This window comes from Loxodonta africana, chromosome 9, assembly GCF_030014295.1.
Source record: "Loxodonta africana isolate mLoxAfr1 chromosome 9, mLoxAfr1.hap2, whole genome shotgun sequence".
NCBI classification, from domain to species: Eukaryota; Metazoa; Chordata; class Mammalia; order Proboscidea; family Elephantidae; genus Loxodonta; species Loxodonta africana.
In genome coordinates, this window is record NC_087350.1 from 116,877,606 (window position 1) to 116,904,215 (window position 26,610).

At 40.5% G+C, this 26,610-nt stretch overlaps 1 protein-coding gene across 16 annotated transcripts in view; it reads right to left on the reverse strand.

Moving 5' to 3' along the window:
• The window catches only part of RFX3 (regulatory factor X3), a 320,548-nt gene that overhangs the window by 49,967 nt on the left and 243,971 nt on the right, over window positions 1-26,610 (reverse strand). For 14 of the 16 annotated variants that reach the window (XR_010322875.1, XM_064290581.1, XM_064290578.1 and 11 more), the window contains 7 exons: window positions 21,513-21,634; window positions 19,616-19,728; window positions 14,205-14,320; window positions 13,585-13,739; window positions 9,323-9,420; window positions 5,864-6,013; window positions 1-209 (listed from right to left, as the gene is read on the reverse strand). Coding sequence is in view for 15 of the 16 variants with exons in the window: in XM_064290581.1 (XP_064146651.1) it covers window positions 1-209; window positions 5,864-6,013; window positions 9,323-9,420; window positions 13,585-13,739; window positions 14,205-14,320; window positions 19,616-19,728; window positions 21,513-21,634 (963 nt within the window). In the remaining variant the exon portion in view is untranslated. The remainder of the gene's footprint in view (window positions 210-5,863; window positions 6,014-9,322; window positions 9,421-13,584; window positions 13,740-14,204; window positions 14,321-19,615; window positions 19,729-21,512; window positions 21,635-26,610) is intronic. The other 2 variants (XM_023539434.2, XM_023539435.2) reach the window with 1 other exon arrangement.

The following is a 26,610-nucleotide window of genomic DNA, read 5'->3' on the forward strand; positions in this document are numbered from 1 at the left end:
CTGTAGAAAGACCATTTTAGCAGAAATTGCCTGGCGGCTTTGGGGAAACTGGGTCTGCCCTCGTAGGGTTTCAGGGCTTGCATCATCACGTTGTCCAGCCAGGCAGCCCACTGCTCCAGGGTGCTCTGCTGCTGAAGGGTCATTTTGAAGTCTGTTTCTAGTCTCTGGACCATGTTGTCATCACACTGGCACACCCAGGAAGCCTGCTCCTGGGAAAGTACGCAGAGAGGAAAGGAAAAGTTCAACGCGGCGCCTTCCCATTGAATGGCAGCACGCAAACCATGTGCACGGATGGAGAATGATACTGAGAGCTTCAGACACTGAAGGGAATCAAAGACATGACCAACTATCTGTCAGCTGTCGAGAAAATGACCACCACCTTTCTGAATTTTGTTGTTGTTGGCTGTCGAGTCGGCGCCTGATTCATGGCGACCTCACACACACGGGGATTGAACTATTGTGCACCACAGAGTTTTCACTGGCTGATTTTTGAAGGAGCTCTCCAAGCATTTCGTCCTAGACCGTCTCGGTCTAGAAGCTCCCCTGAAACCTGCTCAGCACCACAGCAACACGCAAGCCTCTACTGACAGGCGGGTGGTGCCCGTGCTGGAGGTGCACTGCGATTCTACCACTGCTTCCTGTATTAACTTCAGGGGTTTAATATTTCTCCTTGCTCACTCGGGTACAGCTAGTGTGTGCGAAAGACTAAAGCATATTACTTAAGAAAAACTGAAGCCTGAACCTACAGTGTGCAGTCTTCTTTCATCCTAGTTATTTCATTTTTCATGCCGCCTTTAAAAGTTCTCTCTTTTCTCCCCATTTGGATAAAACGTTAAAGCCAATTCATTTGAGAGGATTTAGGGTAAGTCAGAATGGATAAATAGACTCAACTGGCCAGAAGTGGTCCCTGAAGATTAAAATGGAAACAAACACGTGGTTCAAGCATACGCTGTATGGGTTTTATGGGTTGGGAGTGGAAATCTCAAGGGCGATCACAGCAAGGCAATGAATGCAAATTCCTTCACAGAACTGAAAACCACCACCACCAGCAACAACCAAAACATATCTGAGAAAATGTAGGCGTGCTACCTGCCAAGAAGTTCAATTACTGCAATTTTCCTTCTGGTTCTGGTTGGGAGGTTTCGTGCTTGGTAACAGCAACGAAAACGGGAAACTTTAAGACCACTTTTCAGCGGTTGCCATAAGCTTTATGGTGTTTCCAGTATTATGTTGCATTTTAAGATCAAAAACAAAAACTGTTCTCTCAAGGTCAAGATGTTAATAACTGGTTTTAGTACCTGACTGAGAGTCAAAAGACATAGATTTTAATCCAGGTCCCGAATCAACCAAACTGATCTTAAGCAAGGTTTTAATCTCTGGAGGCTTTAGATTCCCTAAGCTGAAATTTAGAGAAATAAAATTTAACGAGAATTTTTAAGTTGAGGCTCACTGTGTCCAGAGAGTTTTCGAAGATGGGCAACTTTGAAAAAAATTGTGAGTGGGTGTCTATGAAGATTCTAATTCTCTATATAAAATGCTGTAAATATGGTGTGTATTTTTCTGAAGAGCGTTGCTAGCTTTCATCCTATATGTTCTCAGAGGACAAGTTTGTCCAAATTGACAATTTTAGCTTCCATCCACACAAGGAATAAATCCTGAATTTCCATTTTTCCATACCCTCCCCCTCCCCCCAGTTCCAGCTTCTCTTCTTGTCTATGGATCTTCCCTGTTCAAGGGACCTTTCAACCTGCAGGCACTTCAGGTGGAAAATGCCCCATTCAAATCACTTCATTTCCCTGCAGAAGCCTCCTGTTTTTGTCCCTAATATTCTCCGTCCATGACACCATCTAGCATCTTCTCTTTCTTTCATCTAATTAATCATCAAGTCTTTCAGGTTTTACCTCCTAAACAGCACTTTTAAACATTTTAAGTACATGAAAATATGATCATAGAAAAAACTGAAAACAGAAATCAGCAAAAAGGGGGAAAAAATATCAAGAATACCTAAAATGCCAACACCAAGAGACGAGTACAATGAGCTTCCAACTTTTCACAAGCAATAAATGCTTATGTAGATGTGGGTATTTAAAACCAGAGGGGGTCATAGTTTACATATGACTAGCCATTCTGCTTCATTTCACTTGCCAATACATGGTAATCATCTTTCTTTGGGGGCAAATGTAGATCTATACTGTTAAATGATTGAATTTGTTCCACTGAATGAATATACCATTATTTATATGCCCAATCCCATATAATCAGATATTTACCGCTGCTCCAGTTCACTATTATCAATGCCAGGAGTAAGAACCCTGTATCTATGTCTTTGCTTACTTTTCCACTCCTGTACGATAGGTTTATAAAAAAGAAATAATTAAGATCTTCTAATACATACTGTCAAATGACTTCTGGAATTTTATATCTGATCAAGAGTTCATGAGAGTACCCAGGGAAGAACTGCAAGCATCAAAGAAAAGAGAGGTGGTTTTTTCTTTTAGATTCTGTTTTGTGTATTGATAAGTGAGATGAAGAACTTACTGGTGTCTTAGAAGAATCTAATTTCATTTCTTACCATAAATTCAAACTCAGTGTCTACGTGGTAGGTAGTTTTTGCTAAGAGAAAATGATAACTTAAAACCTAATGGCATATTATTTAGGCTTTTCAAATTTATATTCAAAATGGTAAGGAGTCAGGGGCTTTGAAATCAGAATGACTTCTAAAAACAGAAACGCAAGTACATGCGATAATTAGGATGTCAGGTCAGTCCATCCGAACATATTTATTTTGCCCGTAGTGTCAAAGAAAAACTATCCATTTACAAGAAAGAAAAAAAAAAAAATCAGAAAATGATACCATTATAATGCTACCAATGAAGTAAAACAGAAAGCCAATTATACTACAATAGAAAACCTATCTTGAATGTTGGTGGCATGAGGAAAAGAAGATTTAATGAAAGGAGAATGAAATGGTGAAAGGAAATTGATGAATATCCTGAAAAGACCTTTTTGGTACCTCCACACTCTTCAGAGCATATAAAAATATTGACACTTACATGTAACTCCATTTTTTTACATTAAAGTTTCCTCATTACAAGCATATCACCTGCATACTGGGAAGTCCGACTGAGGCTAACCCGGCAGCTGCAGCGGTAAGTGCCAAATGAAGAACAGGAAAGGGTGATGAAGACGGAATGAGAGGCAGAGGACTCTGAGAAAGCCGAACAAAGTTTGGAACAAACAGGGAAAGAAAGAGTACTTGAAAGATGAAATGTGCAACCTCAAGAGATTACTCATTAAAATGAGCAGAGTGGTGAGAAGAAAAATGTAGAGGACGTAAAGGGCCAGCACTGTGCTCAGGACCCTCTCAGGGAAGATGAGTTTCTGGAGGAGAAATATTTAGTAACCAGACAGTTTCCAGCCCTGATAATGGTCATGGTGGTGGATCACTGAGAGGAAACTAGCTGCCACCAAGTCCATACTGACTCATGGCAACTCCACGTGCGTCAGACAGAGCTGCGCTCCATCGGGTTTTCAGCGCCTGCTTTTGGGGAAGCAGACCAGCAGGTCTTTCTTCCAAGGCACTTCCGGGTAGACTTGAACCTCCAAAGTTTAGGTCAGCGGCTGGGTGCTTAACTGTTCACACCACCCAGGGCAGAGGGCAGAGGATACAGCAGAGCAGACACACGGTGACCATTATACGTAAAGACGCCCTAGAGGTTGGTGTCTATAACCGAGAAGACCTCGCGTGTGCAAGCCCATCACAGGATTACGGACATTTGGACATATATGAAGATAATGTTAACAGAACCTTTCAAACCTTTCTCTGATACTATCAGAAAGCATTCTTAAAATTATCTTCTGGTACTGAGCTTAAATTACTTTTTGAAATTTGAAGCTGCCTTGATAATTTAACATTTCTTAAGGTACTTTTAAACCTACCTTTAAGATGAAGATTTGATACAAACATTACAGAATAGAGTATAAGGCAATATGAACGTTTAATATTCTCAACTAAAATCAGCTGATGCAAATTCCTTTGGAAAATGTAAAGTCAATGGTTTTGTAAAGCTGAGACAGTTTGTTCTTGTAAAAGCTATATTTGTATGTATGCATGTATGTGTGGTTACAGATAGATAGAAAGCTTTATACACATCACAAGTTTGAGTGCAATCTGTGAAGGTCACAATGATATTCACTAATTTATTAATTTACCCTCAATGAGATGGACTGACACAGTGGCTGCAACAATTGGGCTCAAACACAGCAATGATTGTGAGGATGGTGCAGGACCAAGCAGTGTTTCGTTCTGTTGTACACAGGGTTGCTATGAGTCGGACCCAACTTGACAGGACCTAGCAACACAATTTACTGTACCCTAAAATGGATCAAGCCCTGAATATTACTTTTTGGTATATTTTAGATTATAAAACTAGACCAGAACTGGAAATTTAAATTTCTGGGAGCTGGAGTAATTAATAAATAATTTATTGTAACACGATGTTATGTCTTTTCTTTAATAACAACTATGTTGAGATATAATTCACATACCATACAGTTTACCCATTCTAGTATATTCACAGAGCTGTGCAGCCATCACTACGATCAATTTTAGAACATCTTCATTACCCCACCTGTTCTGGACATTTCATACAAATGAACTCATACAATATGTGGTCCTTTGTAGCCGGCTTCTTTCACTTAGCATAATGTTTTTAGGCTTCATCCAGGTTGTGGCATGCATCAAAACAGCCAAACATATTGTACCTAATTTTTATCAAATGAACAAATGTTTCTTAGGCACTTAAACTCTGAAACAGAGTTTTTCTTAGTTCATTCACGGTGATGCACTACTAATGGAAATTGCTACCATTTATTGCAAAGGCCTTCACACACCACTAAATACACAAGCAATAACCTAAGATGGGCGTCCCAAGACGGGGAGAGTGAAGCCCAGTGCAGTGAAATAACTTGCACAAGAGTCCACAGCTAGCAGAGGGAAGCGTTTCATCTCTTGTCTAAATTCAATGACTGAGTTCATTACTCCTTTAACTGTACTTCAAATCCTGGTGATCTATTATGTTGCTATCAGAACTATGAATCTCGGCAGATTTTAAACACAAAACCAAAAACCAAAAAACGAAAACCGGTTGCCGTTGAGTCGATTCCCACTCACAGTGACCCTACAGGACAGACTAGAACTGCCCCATAGGGTTTCCAAGGAGCGGCTGGTGGATTTGAACTGCCGATTGTTGGTTAGCAGCTGAACTCTTAACCACTACAAAACAAAACAGGTATATGTTAAAGTCATGTCTGAGTTCAGCTCCTCTTTTTCAGGACACTGTGAGTATAGGTCCCGGCTGTATACAGATACGAAACTTGGAAAAGAAATTCGAGAACAAATTGGGTACCTGTTACAGGCTGAGTTGTGCCTTGCCCCCGTCGTAAACTATGCTTTGGAATCCTCACCCCTATACCTGTGGATGTGACCCCATTTGGAAACACAGTTTTTCGTTGTCATGTTAACGAGGCTGTGTCGGTATTGGGTGTGTCTTCAGCCAGTCACTTTTCAGAATAAAGAGAAGCAGTGAAGCATAGATGGGCTGAGATAGATGCCACTGCACAGAAGTTGGAAAGAGACAAGGACTTCACCCCAGAGCCAAGAGACAGAGAAGCCTTCCCCTAGACCTGGAGCCCTGAACTTGGACGTCTAGCCTCCTGAACTTGGACGTCTAGCCTCCTGAATCATGAGAAAACAAATTTCTGTTCACGGAGGCCGCCCAGCTGCGGTATTCCCGTTACGGCAGCACTAAGAAGCCAAGACAGCCCGTTCCTGAAAGGACGCGGTCCGAAGGGAGCGGGTTACCTGGACGTTGGCAAAGTCGACACGGTTGAGGTCATTTAGCATCTGGTTGATTTGAGACGTGTTCTGGAGCACTGCGCGGGCCGCCTGGGCCAGGTGATTGAGCGACGTGTATCTTCGCAGAGTCTGGGCAAAGGCACTTACAGCAGCAACCTGCGAAGAAGCCCAGTTACACTGTGGTGCTTTTCCCTCCAGGGAAGGAGGCTTCTGCAACCTTCTGATCTTATTTTCCCTTGCCAAGTTTTAAATGCTTCCCTCTGACACGTACTTCAAATTCATTTGGTGAGAGAGTGTACATGTAAATTATAGCATTTAAATCTCTAAACCAAGTACTGTTTTCCTTTTGAGTAGGTTGAGGTCAGGACTAAAACAAACACCCACACTCTTCAACATCTGAGCAGCATTAATGGAACCAGTCTTGCAAGGAACCACCCATCCAAAGCCAGAAACGACTTTCCCTAAGGAAGCAGGAAAAATGTTGGTTTTCATTCCTTTTTACTTTGTATGACAGTCAACTAAAAACTGGACGAATAAACTTTCTTTTTACTTGGAAAGACTAACTACACAGTTTCTATTTTTTTAATTGGATAAAAAATTGACTTGGCAGAGCACTGCCATTCAGACTCACTCTTACTACCTTTACTTTATAGGAACAGGTAATTTTGAGGGGAAACAAGAGAGTTCACAGCCTTTATTAGCAAAGGTATACTAATAAACTTACGAGAGACAAGCAACTTGAAAAGCCTTTTTGAATTTGAATTTCTGCAAAAGGGCAATCTAGGAAGTCTCCACTGGCCCCTCAAGATCTACTTACTTCCCATCCTTCTCCTCCCGGGTCTGTGCCCAGGAAGGCTGACTTGACCTTCAGCATTAACCACCTCCCTTGCCCACCGTCTGTCAGTTGGGTTTGGCCAATCAAAGGCCCTAGGAGGAGACTGGAGGATGAGAAGAGACAGTGGTCAGAGCATTCACTCCTCCAGGACCTCTGCTCCATCCTGGTTTTGGCAGCACCTGCCTCTCTGCCTCAGGCCACAGATCTAGGTAGAAGTAGGTCTCCTACAGTTGGATGCTTAGGACTTGCCGTTACTACTAGTCCTGGGGTGCTTTGCCATCCCACCTTGGTGTTAACTCTGTTCACAGCTTGGAAAATAGACCCTTCTTAGACTCTCTCAGCAATCCCATTTTGAATGTACCATTTGTTTCCTGATGGGACCTTGAATGAACCAGGTTACGTTGAAAGATGGTAGATAATGGAGAAGGACAAAGAAGCCTAGGTAGATATCTAAATCTTCTGATCTCATTGAAACTTGCTACATGCACAGTAGAGCTAATGAGCATTTTAACATATTCACAACAATGGGTGGTACTGCATTTAGTTGATACAAGTATTTAAGAAGCAAGTGTTTGAACCAAACAATATTTAAACTTAACTAGAAAAGAATGTCTGCCTTGAGCTTTGTGCTCTTTTAAGAACGATCTATATGGGATCAAATTGACCACAGCAACTCGAAAGATTAGATAGGAAACTTAGAGGACAGTGAGTTTATGTTAATAGGGGAGGAATAACTCCAAAAAGGGAGGCTGAGCATGGTTGCACAACTCGAAGAATGTCCTCAACGTCACTGACTTGTACACGCAGGAACTGTTGAACTGGTGTACATTCTGCTGTATATCCTCAATAACAAAAATAAAAATGAAGCAGGTGATTGGCTCACCAGATGGCTGAGTAGCAGAGGGGGTCTGTGAGACACAGAATACTCTATCTTGATGGTGAGACGTTTTAGGACCATGTGGAAGGTGGGGAAAAGCTCACACACCCTGGTTGAAGAAGTGTCCTGTACATTTTTCCACTTTGTGGTTTATATTAATTAAGCACATACTACGTGTCAAAATGCCTTACATATATCAGCTTGTTCAAGTCTATCAACAATCCTTCTAGACACATATTGTGATTTAAAGAGCGAAGTAACTTGTTCAAGATTACACAAAAACTACTTGGCAGTGGTGGGACTTGAACCCTGGTACTCTGATTCCAAGGGCCACAGTTTTAACCTAGTTATGCTGCTTCCTCTGTCAGGGCAGGTTGTCTTCACCGGTTTAGCACTCAACTGATAAAAGGCTGCATATGAGGGAGAGAGGAAGAGCAGAGGGTACCCTCCAGCAAGGTAAATCATCTCAGGAACAACTCTGGAGATCAGTAAGATGACCAAGGCTGCCGCTGGATCGCGCTTTGAACTAACTGGACAGAGAAGTGCTTTCAGCCATGAGAAGTACTGTTATACAGCTGATGGGCATAAGCTGGAAAGACTTCCTCTGTCATAATCAGATAGCATCTCCTTCGTGTGCCCACATCAACGTGGCACCCTAGAACCATGCTTCCAGATAGAACTTTCTGTGATGACGGAAGTGCTCTGCCTCTGTGCTGCCTGCTGTGGTAGCCACTAGCCACATGAGGATACTGAGTACTTGAAATGTAGCTAGTAAGACTGAGGAATTAAAATTTAAGTTTTAATTTTAAGTTCAAATTTAAATAGCCATGTGACTCAATGGCAGTGGGTGGGTTTATGTTCCCGGTGAACCATACTGACCAGCACAGCTGTAGAGCAACAGTCTAAGGTGGGCATATCAATGAAATGCTCTGTTCTTACACTCTAGAGATAGCAAGTTTTACTGCAAACTTTGAGCCCAAAGCAGGAAGAAGTGGGAGCTGCTTGTGTTCCCATAGATACTTGTCAGTGACGAGAGCTTCCATCTACCAATTTGCCACCAGATTGAAAACCAAAGTACACTGCTGGAATCTGACAGTGGACAGAATCACTGACAAAAAGCCACAAATGTGATTTTGGGCACCAAAATTCAGACAGAACGAGCCCAATCTTGCCATGAGAATATGTTCACAGATTCATCTAAAGAAACATGGCTAGTAGGAGACGAAGTGAAGACTAGAATTTTTCTCACTAAGTAACTTGCATTCCTGATATATACCAATCAATGATGAGATGATTGTTCACCTTAAGAAAGGATGACTTGACTCACAAAAGCATTCTCCTGTTAAAAAATACAAACCACCTTGAAAAGCGAAAGAATTTTAAAGTACATGACCTTTTCAGAATGCGAAGATAGAGCAGGGGGCTCAAAAATATCTAAAACTCTTCCAATGATAACTATTCGAACATTCTAGGCTATTCTTGGCAATCTGAAATACTTATTTTAGAAAAAGTCCTGTTTATATACCACGCTGAAACAGCTTCTCTAATCTGCCTGAAAAGAGCATTGTCGAACACCTCTAACGCAAATTATCTTTGCAAGGGTATTAACAACCACAACAAATACGTATATATAAAATCAATTCTAAAAGGTTCTATATATTATAATGTCAACACTTCATGGCGAAGAGATAAAGTTCACAATTTAGAACAATCTGCTAAACACAAGAGAAAAAGCAAAGGCATAAAACGGTACCTTGGTTTGTATCATTCTCTGTGGAATATTGTTCATGGCATTGGAAAGCCAACCTTCAAGGCTTTTTGCAAAATTTCGAATGGCTTGGGTCAAGGCACCTAAATGTTAAAGAATAAAAGCAGAATGAAAAAGATACCAAAGAACATCAATCTTTATGCTAGAATAAAGGAACACACAACATCAGAAGTAGCACAGAACTTCCATGGTCCTGATTGATGAGACTTGATTTAACATCACTCCTAATTTTGAAGGCATACGAGAATTATATTTTGGGTTTTTTGTTTTTGAAGCTATTGTATTTCCAGATCCTTATTTCACATTGTTGGGAAATGAAAACATTGTAGCAACATATACCAGTTGTGAATATACTTATAGATTGTCGATATAATTATCTATCTTAGATAAAACACTCATGAACTGTTTTATGCTTACAGACTATTTTCTCTGAAAAGTCTTCATCTTGATTGTTTCAAGCTTCTAACCTATTTCCTTTATTTAAACCGAAAAGTAATGCAAAGCTTTCTCTTTGCATCTCTCTATTTACAGTAGAGCATATGAACTGGAGTAGTTATCCACCAAAAAAGTCCAAAATCTCTCGCACTCTTGTTGAAATGCAAGGTAAAAACAAAAGTAGCCTGACCTGAAAATTCTGGATAACTATTCTCCATTTCATTTGGCAGGTGTGGATAAAAGATCAGTCTGATAAAATTGCTATTGCACCGAACACGAGTCTTAAAATATTCCTAACAGAGAATAATATTCTTAAAACAATCCATTCCATAGTCTTCACACATCTGCTAAAACCTGAAATAGGGGTAAGGTCCACGAGAGATTTTTATGGCGGTCACAAGATGATGAGAAACACCTTCAGTTATCGGGGTGACTGTGACTATTAGAGGAAGGGACCTGCTTGCTGAGGCTACCTTATCGTAGTAAAAACTCCTCTCTAGCTCAACAAGTACTTCAACCAATGACTTTACCTCATCTGTGCTGTGGCTCCACAGTGTAGGCAGCAGTTTGGGGTATTTAATAACTAAGTGTTTGAAGCACTCATAGCATAAAACTAACCTATGCAGGCAGTATTAGCAGCCCTGGTGGTGCAGTGGTTAAAGCTCTTGGCTGTGAACCAAAAAGGTAGGGGGTTCGAACCCACCAGCCACTTCACGGGAGAAAGATGTGGCAGCCTGCTTCTGTAAAGATTTGCAGTCTTGGAAACCCTGTGGGGCAGTTCTACTCCCTCCTATAGGGTTGCTCTGAGTCGGAATCGACTGGATGGCAGTGGGTTTGTTGTTTTGGTTTGGGTAGTATTAAAATCTGTAGTCAACCGTAAAATAAACAGAGAAGTTACACTATTGCCCAAGGTAACTGAGGATATTGTTAATGACAGAATTAAGTTCCCTGGTTTTTCTTTCTGTGTTCAAATGAGTCTGGCATGCTTTTCCAACTATTACTTTTGTTAGAGCTGGGCTGGAAATAATTTAGCTTATTCAACTTATTTGCAAAATAAATCAATTTTACTAGTCTAATAATTTAAAAAAATGTTCTTATCTTTTCTTTTTTAAAAGATTTAACTGGTCAAATGAGAGGAGAGATTAAATGGCCTGAATTTTCACTAGGAAAAACACTCAAGTGCAAACTCTTAGCAACAAGAATCGTCTATTGGAAATTTCTTGAGAAAGAAACTTCTTTTGAAATTTCCAAAGCTTCCCACGTTAGCCAAAAAAAAGAAAAAAGAAAGAAAAATACTTTTTCTGTGTATTATGTATTAGAACCATGGAGGGCAGGCATGGATGGAAATGAAAAAGAGTGAAAAAAAAAATTAACAACCCTTTTTGAAATGCAGTAAAATTTGGTTCAAGATCCAATTTGGCTATCCACATTTTCCAGTAATTCATAAATAATAATTATTTAATCTGAAAAAACTTAAGAACCAATACATGTGACTCAAAAATACTTAACACCTGGGTCTTATTCTATCCCAATAAATTTGATACTAAGGAGATAATAAAATAAAAAGATAGATTTTTATATTAAATATTTTTTACTTTTTTGTACTGAATGTCATTTTGGGCCACCTTTAATTACACTCGTCATTATATATTCAAGTGTTACCAGTTGAGTCTTATACAATTCTTTACACTTCACATTTTCTAAAATTTTCGGATAAGTATATTTTTGAATATAGTAGCTTCAATCTGACTTTAAATTAGTGTGATGTGCAGACTTTTGGGGGGCTAAAAAAAGGAATTCCATCTGGACAGAAAATGGTAGCGTAAAATACGAGTAGCCAGGAAAATAAATTCTTTTTAAACAAAATTCAGTTTGCTCTTTCTATAGGGATTCATGTAAGATGAAAATTGTGAAGATTGACTGACAACCTGTCCGAATGGTCTGGAATTTAAACTCTGTTCCAAAGCTGACTTGCCTCAACCTGCCTCAGATTAACATTAAAAGGCTTATCATCAGAAGATAGCTGCTATCTTCTAAAGTGTTTTTCCAATTTTATGTTATTAAGCCTCCTTGTATAATGGGAATAAAGTTAACCAATGTCCCTGGTAAGATGGCCCATTAATTAATTAACGCATCGTGTCCTTTCAGAGAAACTATAAAACGACACTCGTCCAAAAATCCCTGAAGCTGGGCTGTCTAATGAAGTGACAGACAAACTACCTGACAGAATACACTGGTTGCAAAATAAAAATTTGCAAAAGGCAAATTTCAAGTGTTTTGGGTCCCTAAAATCATGGAACTTAAATCGTCTAAAATTGATACATAATTTATATGAGGGAACCGGTGAGCTCACAGGTCACAGTCTTAACGATGCTAACACTGAAGAGAAGCCAGAGAGTTTAGAACTCTTTAATGAATACCGAAGTGGCTGATTTGCCTCAAGAAAGCAAGCGCTCACTGGCATCTTTTCTCATATCTCGTGAGAGACACTGTTCGTTGGTGGCAAGATGTCATAGGCTAATGAGCTACCCCATGCAGCCTCCTTCACCTTCTCTAGAGATTATCACACAGTGCACGGGGAGCAAGAGAAAAAAACAAGGAAAATCAAAGTCTGGATCAGAAATCAGTAGAGAATTGATACATTGAAATTTTCCATGACAACATCACTTTTAATCAATCTTTAGTGAGGACACCTAGTGCAGATAGAGTGGAAAATGGCAGCTGGATTGTTATTTTACCTGTTTCTATACAAATTTATGTGTGTGTTGATTGATATGATATGCAAATATGTTCTGAAGATATATTTTACAGTTTTGGGGAATGTAAGAAAGAACTCACACTGTCCACTGTTGTCATTTAGATTTAGAAAAAAGAAAGTATAAACATACACATGGATGTGTGTCTTCACCTTGTCTTGTACTAAATATCTAAATAGTTTCTGGGATAATTTAACACTAGCCATCTGTGAATAGTATACTCGAAGGACATGGCTGCCAATTTCACAAGCTAAGGGATTGCTTTCACTTTATTAGTGCCACTGAGGAGAGGAAGCTCCACCCTATTTCTTTAAACGTGAAGGTCAGTACAGTGTGTTCAGAAAGACATAGGTGTCATATCGTTTGAACTGTCTCTGATGCTGGAATCCTCAGTAGCATTTATACCGACACTTGCAGAAAACAGCTGTGTTTGCTACAAGGTAGGTTAAAAAGCTCCATCACTTTTTAAAGTAATCTAAGTCATCTGTGTAACTCCTAGCCACTTCGTGGGGGGAATACAATGCTCGTGTAGTTACATAGATTTTTCTCTCAAAATGCCAGTTAACCATTCCTGCTCATGGAAACTGCATTTGTAGTCTCTTAACATGATGTGGGTGACAAAGTAAATGCTTCTTTAAGGGAACTCAACTTCACTGGAAACCAAGATCAATTCATTTCCAATCAAAAGCAACTACAGAAGAGGCTGGCCTCACAATTATAGATTTTTCAATAATTTGGGGGCTTTAGGAAGGGGACTCTGTCCTGGGTGGAACCGACTGACATGGTTGACTGGCCTGGGAGTTACCGGGGCTGGCACATCCAAAGGTCGGCTTTCTTATCAAAAAGAAAAGGGAAGATTGGAAAACATTTCCCCCCCCTTTTTCTAGAGTGTTACTCTAGGCTGCTTTTTTATTGGCGATACTCTGGGCTGCATGTTTTCTCTTCAGCAAATCTAAATGAGATGAGAGTCCCTCTAGATCGCAAAGTCACTTCCCCAACCTTCCTGGGTGGAACGTACGAGAAGAAAAGCGCCGCACTCGTCTGCATGTAACTTACTAGGAATGGGTCTAAGCACGTCGGGGATGAGAATCTCCACCAGAGCCTGGTACATCCCATGGTCACAGTTACACATCCATTTCAGGATAGACTCATGTTTGCACAGAGTTATCAGCTTTGCTTTCGGAAGTCGACTTTCTATTTCACTCAGATTGCTGGTGTGAATAAATGTAGCAAATGAATAGATGGCAAATGAGGATAAAAAAGAAAATGGACTTTAAAAAGAGTTTTAGTTTATCAAATATTACTGAGGTTAGAACTATACCACCACTGCGCTGGCGCCATGCGGCTGGATATATATAAATACACATACAACACTCCCCCAGAGCGGCCTGTGCACGTTCATATCTCTGACGGTATGAAAGGCAGATATGACAGTCATTCCATGAGGATGAAACAGCTCTACCACGCTCCCCCAAATCAATAAAGACGGGAGCTGTATACACGCGCTGAAACCTCAAGAGAGCAGTTTGTGGTTCATTTCTAGGACGGCCAAAGCATCAGTCTACTCATTTAATGTTATAAGGTAAGGTTCACAACTGGTATACATATCTCTAATTTAATCACTGTGACATCTACTCAGCCATGAAGATGGATCGGGAAAGCACACTGATTCTGACCTTGACTCAGTCATGGTAGTGCCGTCCGCTGGAGTTGACGGAGAATAGCGCCAGAATGTTTGCCACAATTTTTCTATCAGGCTAAACTGAAGATTCACAACAACGTCCAATATTGCCTGAAAAACAAAAGGGTATCGACACGACCTTACGATTTTACTTATGGGGTTGTGTGAAGACAGCATAATATGACGGGGTTTCACGTGGCAAAGATCTTTGGGTTCAGAATTTAAACTCATGTTGAAATTGAGCTGAATTCTGCCAGCAGAGGCGAATAAAACCAAGATATTTGCTAGGGGGGACAAAAGAGAGGGGGAAAAAAAAAACTCTAGAAAGATTAAGCAGGGTGACACGTGTTCTTCCCATAATAACCTCACTTTTCCCTGTTTTACCCCTCATTACCATGCTTGCTTCCCTTTGTCTCCATTTTCTTCTCGTACTTTTCTCTTGTTCCTTTACCCACTGCATCCTTTTGCCTCCATGGTTGCTGCGGCCCCCTTTTCTTGGAGCCAGCACGGTGCACTCACACCAGTCCTCCAGCCTGCCAATCAACCAGGACACCAGTGAAGGCTGTGGCGGTGCCTGTGTGGCGGCTGGAGCTTTTTTGATTAAGGCTACTTCTCCAGGCTCCAGGGTGTTCCCACGAGTGAGACTGGCCCTCGAGGAGGCGCTGCTCTGAGCAGGAAACAGCATAGCAAGTGGCTCTCCTTGCCTGCATAATGCATCTTACCCAGCCTCCAAGAACTCTAGCCTCTCTCTGCACATTCCCTTGGAGAGGCGCTTCCTAACCTTGGGGCCTCACCTCCTTTTCCTCCTGAATTTTTATCTCCTTTTTTTTTTTAGGATCACATGCAAGGAGCCTTGGCTGCTAACCAAAAGGCCAGCAGTTTGAACCCAGCAGCCACTCTGCAGGACAAAGATGTGGCATTCTGCTTCCTTAAACATTCATGGCTTTGGAAACCCTTCAGGACAGTTCTATCCGTCCCGTAAGTTGCCAGAGTCAGAACTGACTCAACGGCAATGGGTTTTTCAGTTTTGTAACTTGGACTGCTTTTAGGATGTTTAGTTCCAAGAAAAGAAAGTATCATAAATGAGTTTGCTCCACCACGTCGATCGGCAGGAAACCCTATGGAACAGTGAAAAGTGTCCTTAGGGTCACTATGAGTTGGCATCGACTTGATGGCAGTGGGGTCAGGATCATTTTTTAGCTGCAGCAAGGGCTTTTTTTTTTTTTTTGGTGATGCCAAATCTGCCACTTTCCCCCTTTATTTTCGACGATCACATTTAATTTCACCCTGCTATGTGGTTAAGTGCTACTGCTGCTAACCAAAAGGTTGGCAGTTTGAATCTACCAGGCGCTCCTCGGAAACTCTACGGGGCAGTTCTACTCTGTCCTATAGGGTCGTTATGAGTCGGAATCGACTTGACAGCAGTGGGTTTTTTTGGTAATCCCAATTAGTTTCTAAATGAGCTTAGGATGAAAGCAGGCATAAACCAGGAATAACTTGTCTGTGCAAACAACGCATGATTTTCTGATTCATTTTGAGCATAAAAGACAGACCTGGTCAGTACACGGTCTTTGATGCTGTGGGTACTGAGGATGAGGAGGGGTAAAACAGCCCTGTGAAGATCACGATTCACGGAAGGAAAGGCAAGTGAGAACTGCGGGTGAGCTAGGGAGCCAAGGGGAGGGTTTTCAGTAGAGTGCAAAGCCAGCAAGCCATAGCTTCCTATCTCTGAGTCCTACTGTGTGGGCCTGACCCTGTGCAGGAGAGAGAGAATGACTAAGGCTCTATACTAAAACACTCTGAGACCACATCAGATATTAAACAAACTGCTTGGGAGCACTCTCTGGGAACTAGTAGGAAATGCTGCCCATAGTGGATGAGGACCATGGAGAGAAGGGAGCAATTAAGGTGTTCCTCAGTCTTTAATATCGGCCACAATAAAAATGAAAAGTCCAGGCCCTGAAAATAAAGGGTTTATAAACCAAACCAAACTCATTGACACGGAGTCGATTCTGACTTATAGTGGCCCTACAGCAGAGCAGAACTGCCCCGTGGGGTTCTCAAGGAGTGCTGGTGGATTTGAATTGCTGACCTTTTGGTTAGCAGCTGTAGCTCTTAACTCTACACCACCAGGGTTTCCAAAGGGCTTACAGACGATGTCCTTAATTCCCAGCAAAAACCCCAAACCTTCTCATTGGGCAAATCATTATAGCTGCTTTCTCAACTGTAGCTAAGGCACATCCCCAGAGATGTCTCTGTAAGTGTGACCAAACCTCACTGCCATCGAGTCAATTCAGACTCATAGCGACCCTATAGGACAGAGTAGAACTGCCCCACAGGATTTCCAAGGAGCACCTGGTGGATTTGAACTGCCGACCTTTTGGTTAGCAGCCAAGCTTTTATCCACTGCACCACCAGGGCTTCCTAGAAGGGTAAAGCAACTATTAATACCTAAGAAGCTTTGTGTATGAGATACCTGTTAGTGCACTGAACATTCTGTTAAAAGAAAAAATTACAGTCTCAGCAACTTGTGTAGAAAATTATACTTGTTCCTTAACATAACACAACTAGTGACACAAAGTATCTTTGATAAACAAATCGTAAAAATTCCAAATAGCCAAACCAGGTATATTAATCTTTCTTTAAAAAAAAAAATCAGGAGGTAATATGAAATAAAATAATGCAAGTCAAGGATTTCAGTGCACCTAAATTCAGTATCAGTCAATTCAAATAGCTGCAAATAGCTCTTTCGAAAAGGACATTCACATCAGCCTCATTTGAGACAGTTTTACAAATGAATAAAACATTTTATCATTTGTCCACCCACTTTCCAATATGTTCAGACTAGAAGATATGAACAAACATAAGTTAAAATAACCCATATTCTGCAGCCTTAGTGCAAACGGCTATTTACAAGACTAGACATGACACTCAGGTACTTGCACTCGGAAAGTTTGGAAGTTTGCTGAGAGAAAGCAATTAGCATTCTGTTTTATATATATGAGTATGCCCTGCCAGAAATGACATGAACACTAGGAACTCTGCAATAAGGGAGGATGCACCACTTCCCACAGGAATTCCTACATATGCCCTATCCCTTCATATAGAGAGTTTATTGATTCCTGAAAATCTGTTAGGTTAATGAAAATTCTGTAATCTAAAGAACATTATAACCTTATTGGAGGAGCCTGTCACTTAGAACAACCTCAATTGTACATTCTTTGTCAAAGTCACTTGTCATGCTCCCAATTATACGTGTGTAGGCTGCTTTTGCTCAAAGTGAGGTCCACCTTAATAGAAAGAAATAAGAAACCGCTTAGGGTGTCTAGACACACCTTTATCGCATATGATGGTAGGTGTAGAAAGAAAGAAATTCTTTCTGAATATGTGAGGGCTGCCCAGACACTCTTCACTATTGGGAAAAGCATAGAGAAATGAATCTTAAGTGGCTTTCATCATTCCAAAAAAAAACTGAGAACGAACTAGCAGGACACATTGAGGAACACGTTTGGCACAGTCAATGTCAAGGAGAAAACTTGCCCTTTATTGTTAATAACCTAGCACCCTTGACACGCACTCAGATTCACTCAAGCTGTTCTCAGTCCTGGAACAGGGTGGCCTGTGAATGATGTGAGCCGAGACGTCTCGCCACACTGCATTGTCAGCAGATAGGAGGGCTGCCCATGAGATCCAAAGGATTATCTTTGGCTCCAAAGCAGACCGACCATAAATACCCCTGGAATAAAGCTGTTTAAGTTCTAAAGAGGACCCTCTTTTGAAAGGGGGGACACTTAAGAAAACTGTTATTGCAGCTCCTTGCCCTTCCTACCAGCTGAGCAAGGAGCCCTGGTAGTGCAACAGTTAAGCACTCGGCTGTTAATGGGAAGGCTGGTGGTTCCAACTCACCCTGCTGCTCCGCAGGAGACAGACCTGGTGATCTGCTTCCATAAGGATTACAGCCAAGAAAACCCTACGGGGCAGTTCTACTCTGTCACATGGGGATGCTACGAGTCAGAACCAAGTCTCCACAGCACCCAACAACCACCAGGTGAGCTACAGGTGCCTTCACATGATGGAGTGGACAGTGCACCTCTTGGAGACAATTCAACCAGTTCTGATACGGAATACACGGGAGGGGAGTAAATGGATGGATAGAAGACACCCCAAGAAACCTTGTTGCTGTGTGTCATCCAGCTGATTCCAACTCATGGCAACCTGTAGGGCAGAGTAGAACTGCCCCGCAGAGGTGATTCCAACTCCAGGTGACCGGAAGGGACAGAGTAGAGCTGCCCCAGAAGGCTTCCCGTGCTGTCATCTTTATGAAAGCAACTCGCCAGGACATCTCTCCTGTGGAGCCACTGAATGGGTTTGAACTGTAGACCTTTTGGTTAGCAGCTGGGCACTTAAACACTGTGCCACTACCAGGGCTCCAAAGAAACCTAGTTAGCCACAAATACAAACCAGAATAAACAAAACTACAGCCTCAATGACCCCTGGGAGGAACAACTAAAGTGCTTTACTTCTAGAAATTTTTTAATAGAAACATGCTTACGGTGTAACAGGCAAAAGGTAAAAAGAGAATACTGAAAACTTGCATCTCTCTCCCCTGACTCCCAGTCACCCTGTTTCCTACATAAAGGCGACCACTGTCAACATGTTCTTGCTCTTCCTCCTGGAAGTATGCATGTTCTTTTTCACTCAAATGACAGAATGCTATCGATATGCACTGTTTTGCATCTTGCTCTTTTCTCTTAACGTTAAATCCTGGAAATTGTTCCGGATTAGTACATTTAGAGTTGACTGTTCTTGTTAAGGAGCCCTGGTGGCACAGTGGTTTAGAGCTTGGCTGCTAACCAAAAGGTCGGCAGTGCGAATCTACCAGCCGCTTCTTAGAAACCTTATGGGGCAGTTCTACTCTGTCCTATAGGGTCCCTACAAGTCAGAATTGACTCGACAGTAACGGGTTTCATTTCTTTTTGTTGTTGTTCTTGTTAATGGCTGTATAGTATTTGGCTATACAAAACGTACCAGAATTTATTTACCCAGTTCCCTGTTAGATGTTGAAGTTATAACCAACTTCTCATTAAGAACAATAATGTAACAAATTCCCCACACACTTGTCTCTTCACCCATTGTAAGTATATCTGTAGGATAAATATCTACAAGTGGAATTGTTGAATCAAAGGCTTCACACCAGGATAAGCTGAGATGGAGAGTAAAACTGTCTGTTTCCTGCATCTCTCACCGCTCCACAATGAGACAAGAAGAAAAAAGAAAAATCAATTTATTAGCGCCCAGTGAAATGCGAACTGACTGCATCTGTCCTCTAAGGATAAGCTTTGTTATCCTGTTTTATCCGTCTGGCAAAACTTGGTGTGTGTGCATACAGCGTTTGAAAAGACTTACCTCACAGTGCTCTCGATAAAGGCTCTGAAGTGACTTGATGTCCTCAAAGGTGGTACCATCTGGCAGAGAAGAGATCTCAACTTCTCCAAACTCCGGGAGCGCTCGAGATGCATCTGTTACCATGACAACACAACAGAAAAATGCGATTGTGGATGGTGCCAATTACAGATTAATGAGGGAAAATTTAAGAAGACTAAAAAGGAAAAAGAAAATTAAAGGTCAGCGGTCCAGAGAGCAAAGGCTTTTCATATTAGTATTTTTACAAGCGAAACTCAGCAGCAGCAGCAGCAACACAAATATTAACTCTAACTACAGTGACAACTTATGGCCATTCTTCAAGTAGAGAGAATGTTCCTAAAAATTTTGTGGAAACTACACTGTCACTACAATTATACTGGGAATAGCATACCCCGGTGTCTCTCAAAACAGAGCTCCCAGTAAAAGAAAAAGCTCTTGAACTTGCTGGTATCAAGTTTTAGTTATTTGTAGTATTATGTTACTTACAAATATACCATGAATACATATAGCTTTATACTCATTGTGCTCATACCTCTATTATAATCATACACCAAAAGAGCTACAAATAATACAAAGAAAACTACAAAAATAACTTAAACTTAACAACACTCACTTGATGTGACGGATCCTGCCACTGTCTTGTAACTAGATTAGCTCTTGTGATACGAACACGGGACTGGCTGCTGCGACACAGAACCTTTTGGGTTTGAAAAGCCTATACCAAGAGGCACTGCCTGGTGGCTGATTCTTCCAGTACTCTTCCTATTTACACGACATAGGGTGCCGGGACATCACTTAGCCCTCCTTTGGGATGAAGGCCAAATTTACATAGTAGGTCTCTCTCTGTTATTTGCTCGCTCGCTCTGGACATTGATGCGGTACACCTTGGTGCCTACTTGCTCATAAATTCAAACACGAACGTGGACACTAAAGTGGCAGAGCGGTATTCATTTCTAGTCTTCTGGGTGATACAGAAGATGCTTTTGTCTTTTTAAAATGATAATTGAAATAAAAACTCACAATAAAAAAATCAAATTCTGGCTGAGAGCTCAAAGGTCCCCGAAAACATGCCTGAGGGCTTCAGTCGGGGGACCACTGCCATAGCGTTTTCAACGGCAGTAGCTATCGCCAGCTAAGAGTCCACTGTAGTCGTCTCTGTCAGAAAGTACACACAGATGCAAACACACACACGCAGACACGTACACACACGCACTCTCTGATGGCTTCAGCTTATCTTCGTCTGTCGCATGGAAATTATGCATGCTCATCTCTAGAAGAGCTGTCGGTTCGAGTGCCATTTACGCACCTCTGGCTACGGCAGGAACACGTACAGTGGGCAAGTGCCACTTCCTAACTCTTTCAATAGCAAGAAACACGTATACCATCTACAAAATGACAAAAATCAGAAGCACCGTGATCAAGCTAAAAGACTAAGTCATTTTTTAAAAGTTATTATCACTTGTTTCCTAATCTGAGGCTGTACACACATGCAACATCAGACACAGAAAATAAGAATTCTTTCTGGCCCCTGAAGTTACTACTGAAAGTCAACATGATAGAGTTTTGGTCACAGAAGCCCAATTAATGCATACTCTAGAAAATAATTTTATCGCAGTGAGCACTATGCCTTTAACGCACATGCATTTGAAAGCCCTAAATAGCGCAAGATGAAAGTAATAAAAAAGCTCTAACGAACACGAGAAAGTAGACGTGAACTAGGACTATCATATGATGTGCGCAGTTTCAGCGCACACACACACACAATCTTTCCATGTAATTAACATCTATAACAGACATTGCACTTGGAGAACGAGACTGTTTTTGTTCTTCTGTTTCCGAAATCCTAATAGCAACTAATACGCGTTACACCTTAACATACCTAAAAACTGTTGATGATGTTGACTTTGGGCAATTACAGTTTGCTCAACAGATGTGCCTGTCTGCTGGCCACTTCCTGTGAAACCATCTGCAACCCCATCCACTTTCTGCATAGGCTTGTACCTAAAATATTAGACGGAAAAAAACAAGTAAACCAAAGCATTCCTTGCTTTTTTTGTACTACTCAAAACTCCCAAGGCATTGAACTTTGTTCTATCTTCTTTAACATCTCAAGATAGCTGCAGGATTTTTTTTTTTTTTCTTTGACAGTCTCATAAAGTTACGATGGAGATATTTTTTGAAAATCCAGGAATATGCGAGATGTGGAAGTTCCACTTCCTAACTCTTTCAATAACAAGAAACACATATACCATCTACAGAGTTACAAAAATCGGAAGCACTGTGATCAAGCTAAAAGAGTAAATCACTTTTTAAAAGTTTATAATCACTTGTTTCCTAATCTGAGGCTGTACACACATGCAACATCAGACAGAAAATAAGAATTCTTTCTGGCACCTGAAGCTACTACTGAGAGTCAACATTATAGAGTTTTGATCGCAGAAGCCCAATTAATGCACACTCTGGAAAATAATTTCCAAAAGAGTTATTTTCTTGGACAGCAGTGGCAAGGATGCCCATGATGATAGCTTTAATACAGTTTAAATGTAATTTTAAATGGTCATTGTATCAAGGCAGAAACATTTTAAATAAGGTGGAACTTCAATCTGAACTAACATCTAGAGCTAGGGCCTGAGAAATGCTGCTGAATGGCTTCCTGTTAATTAATATCTCCAAAATCTGATTCAGCCTCCAAAGTCTGCCACTCTACTTCCCTTATTATCTAAGACCTCTTGAGTGTCTCAACTTAACCACCTTCCTGAACTCTTACCATCTGCAAATACAAAGACCGTAAGCACAGGCTTGTAGCAAAATCTACCCAAGAATCCATCTACAAACCTAATTTATTATCAAGATTAAAAAAAAAAAAAAGAATCAAAGTCATCTACAGTTATGCATTTATTTTTAGGTACTAGTCATTTTTTTTTTTTTAGTCATACAAAGATATGCACGTTCCATACTGCTAAGATAGAGAAACGAGCTTCAGCAGCATGACCAAGGGGGAAAGGCTGCATGGGAGAGGAATCCCACAGATGAACAAAAGCCTGGGCAAGTATCCTAGAACATGCCAATACAAAATAAGGAGAGAGTAACAACTACGATCTCTTCTTTTTCTAAGGCTGCATTTATTAATTTTTTTTTTCATTTTAGAAACTTGGAAATAGCAGAAGAGTATAAGACAGGAAATGAAAACCTACTATCAGTTTATTATCCAGAGATACCATGACTGACATTATGGTGTTTGTCCTTCCATTCTTCTTTTTCCTATTTCTAATGATATTTATAATTAAAACCACCTAATATGCTCACCATCTACCACTTGGCTCTTAGACTAATACCATAAGTCAACTGTATTATTCACATTATGTTATTATGAGTAACCAAGCTCTAACACATGGCTAGAACATATGCAAAGATACCTGTGTCCTGGCAATGGGTATCAACTGGATGGACCTGGTGACATCACACTAATTTATGCTCAGGTGGCCTCAGGAAATGACTCAATCTTGAAAAGTAGTAATTTTAACTTAGATAAATGAACTCAAGAAGACCGCAAAGTCACAGCTAACGACATTCACACTGATTTCTCACCTAACGATATCTCTCAAATAACTATGAAAAGACAGAAGGTGAGCAGGGTGAAAGGAAGAGGCAACACACTTCACACTGCTGGTTATCACGTGAGTGATGATGACCCCTCATCACCAGTATGCTGGCTGCTATTTTCTAAAGTTATAAAATAACTCAAAGCTACTCTTTTGGTTAATGGAGAGGCGATCTGGAAAGTACTTTTTAATTAGGGCCCTACCAAAAGATGCCAGAGAAGTTTGTATTGTGATGTGGTAGAAGTGCCATTTATGGGGGGGTGGGGGGGGTTCTGATTTTTTTTCTCCTTAAAGAACCATCTTACAGAGGCAAAGAAACTTTGTGCGGCAAGTACTCTGTGGATTTGTGAGGGAGAGCAGTTGCTAGCTATTCTCTTCTAGCAGGTTTGAGCAATTTCATTCTTACTTCATTCAAGGAAATTTCTTGCCCACATCCATTCATTCCAGGTTTCATTTGATTTTGGCTTCCATTTTTCAGTGATAAAATTTTATATCACTTAGAAAATAGGCATGTTTCTTGGTTTAAGTTAATGAAGTCTGGGAGTCGTGGAATTTAAACAAAAGTGACTAAAGAAATGGGAGGTTTTACCTTGGAGAAGAGAAAACGGAAGTGCATCTATAGACTCGAATTACATCAAGCTTTAATATGGGATAATAAACGATGAGACTGTCCAGCTGGGCTTTATCAAGTTTCCTTGGTCCTGTCAGCATCTAGACACTATGGGTGCTTAACAGACATACAATCAATGGGAAGTGGGATGTGACCAAAAAAGAAAATGACATAAATTCCTCTTAGGCTGTAACTTTTTAGAGGACAGATGCTGTTCACCTAGGCACAGTGCTTTGCAAGCCTCCTATAGCCTGCAAGCAAAATTATCTAGTTCCTTAGGATGATGGAGCCACTGATAGTATTATAGACAGTGGACGTTCTTAAGTGAGAGAGAGATTCCTATTAAGTAATTAAAATCAGAATGCATTACAATCAATGTACGATTGTACCTAATGACTAGGAAGACAGTTCTGGCAATCTATTTCATCAGGCAATGAGAACTCTGTGGGTCACAATGGTCTGATCTGCAACCAGTCATGGGGATGGAGCAGGACCGGGCAGCGTTTCTGTCTGTTGTGCACGGGTCCCCGTGAGTCAGGGGCTAACTTGACAGCAGTTAACAACAACAACAACATGCCTCATAAGAATGACATTGAATGGGGAGCACAGATTTCTTCAGCTCAACCTTACAGAAGTACATCCATAACCTAACAGAAGAGGTCTTTTTAAATAGAATGTCATCAATTTTTTAAATTTTCTTTTCAATAAACTTCATTTGGAATGTACAATAAATATCTTTAAATGGATGAATGAATGGAACAAATGCTCGAGGTAACTTATTTTATTTTCTCATGCCGTTAACTTATCTGAATATACATCAAATCAATTAAACAAAGCTTTATTTTTTTTTTTTTACTGAACATTTACTGTAGGTCCACGGTTTTGAAAAGGTTTCGTATAAGCAGAATTTTTCCGAGATCATTTTTGTATTCTGTTGACTTACATGATAATCCAACGTTACCTTCAACTCTCATTGAATTTTAACTGGCCTAGCTTTTAGTACTGAAACATATCTTTTACATTTCCTGCCTCTCTACCCTCGTCGTAAAATATTCGCCATAAACGTTACACCGGAAACAACATGGATGTTTTCTATTAAAACCAAACCAAACCAAACCACAACTCTTTGTTGAATCCATTTAAAACCTGAACTCATTAGGAACTAAGAGTGTTCTTCTCCCCTTTATCCTCATTTCATTTACAAATCCAGTATTTTCTTAGAGTAGCTTCTTAGTGCTCTGGAGTTGTGTGTACGCCAAGAAAGACCTGTGCTGCATCGAAGCGCTTGGTTTCAAAATTAGTAAGAGGCAAATAAATGATAATTTTAACAGCTTGCAACTCCATGGGCAATCAGAGCGCAAGTTGTTAATGATTAAGAAATCAAAGAAACTCTAATGCTTTAATAGCTGAGTGTATGCAAGAAACCTGTCACAGACACAGAAAACACGGGAAAGTATTAGGAATCTTCCCCCATGGGGTTAGTGATAGCTGCTATTTAAGACTTGGACAGTTGTAACCCTTCTGTAAGAGTAATAGCTAATTCTGTCAATAACCCCACATGCATAGATACTAAAGCAGCTCACTGCCAGGCAACGATGGTATATATTTGCCATCACATTCAACTAACGGCACTACGGGGAAGGATTTTCAATGGACTAAATGAAACACTTGGGAAAGTGCCTTCAAAGCAGCTGAAAAATGCACATGCAAAATATGAAGTGTAAATAGAGTCATTAGTATAACTCTAGAAAGTACACCAAATAGAAAGACCAAATCAAAGTGTTGAGCTCACAGTCGGGAAAAGAGGCTAATATTTTCTATTTGAATCTTGAAATCTTACATCTTGCTTTTTCTCTGAATACTAAATCCTGGAGACTGTTCCATATTAACACATTTAAAGTTGCCTATCTTTTATTCTCCTTAATGGCTGAAGTCTTCTCTGGAAAAACTGCCCCACAAAGTCTTTAGACTTGATGTTTGAGATGAACCAAGTGATGCAAACATGAATGGATCAAAAGAAAATAGTGATTGCAAAGAGATGCTTTTTCAGAATAAGAACCAACTGCTGTGACACTGAGTATGTCTATAATAAATCTAAATGATTTAAAACCTCTACCCTGTCAGCTCATGATAGTTATTTTATCGCTTCAATTTTTGGTGGTGGCTTTCTGAGTACTGGTCTAATAACTATTTCACTCTTGATTAACTCTGTATCTCTAATGGGGCAGGGAGAGGGAGGAAAAAAGTTAAGTTCAAATGGGGGTGGATGTGTTAACTGGCAGCAGTTCTAGTAGAAAATTTGAGAGGGGCAGGGAAAGAGGGAGCTTGAAGCTGTTGGTGACAAGAGCAGTGGATCACTCATTCATTCAAGAAGTATTTACAGGGCACTGACAATATGCTTGATGCTCTCCAAGGTGCTGAGGATAGCATGTTGAACAAGGAAGACATGATTTCTTGATGTATGAGGTTTATAATCTGAATACCTTCATGGAATCCTCTTGGCAGGGGTAATTTCTGGTTAACTGTATGAAACTTATATGTTCCTATTACAATATGCATGACAATTTCACGACCCTTCCTGTTAAAGAGATTCTGGAGAGAGAGGCCCCCTTTTTATTCGAAGAGTGACAAGCTGGCTCCATCCTAATGCCAAGAGAAAAAAAAAAAAAAAAAGGAGGGGGGCATCTGAAAAAAATAAATTAGTGAGCCTCTTGGGTCCATCAAAATTTGATATGCTTCAACTTCCCTATCAGTAAATTACAATT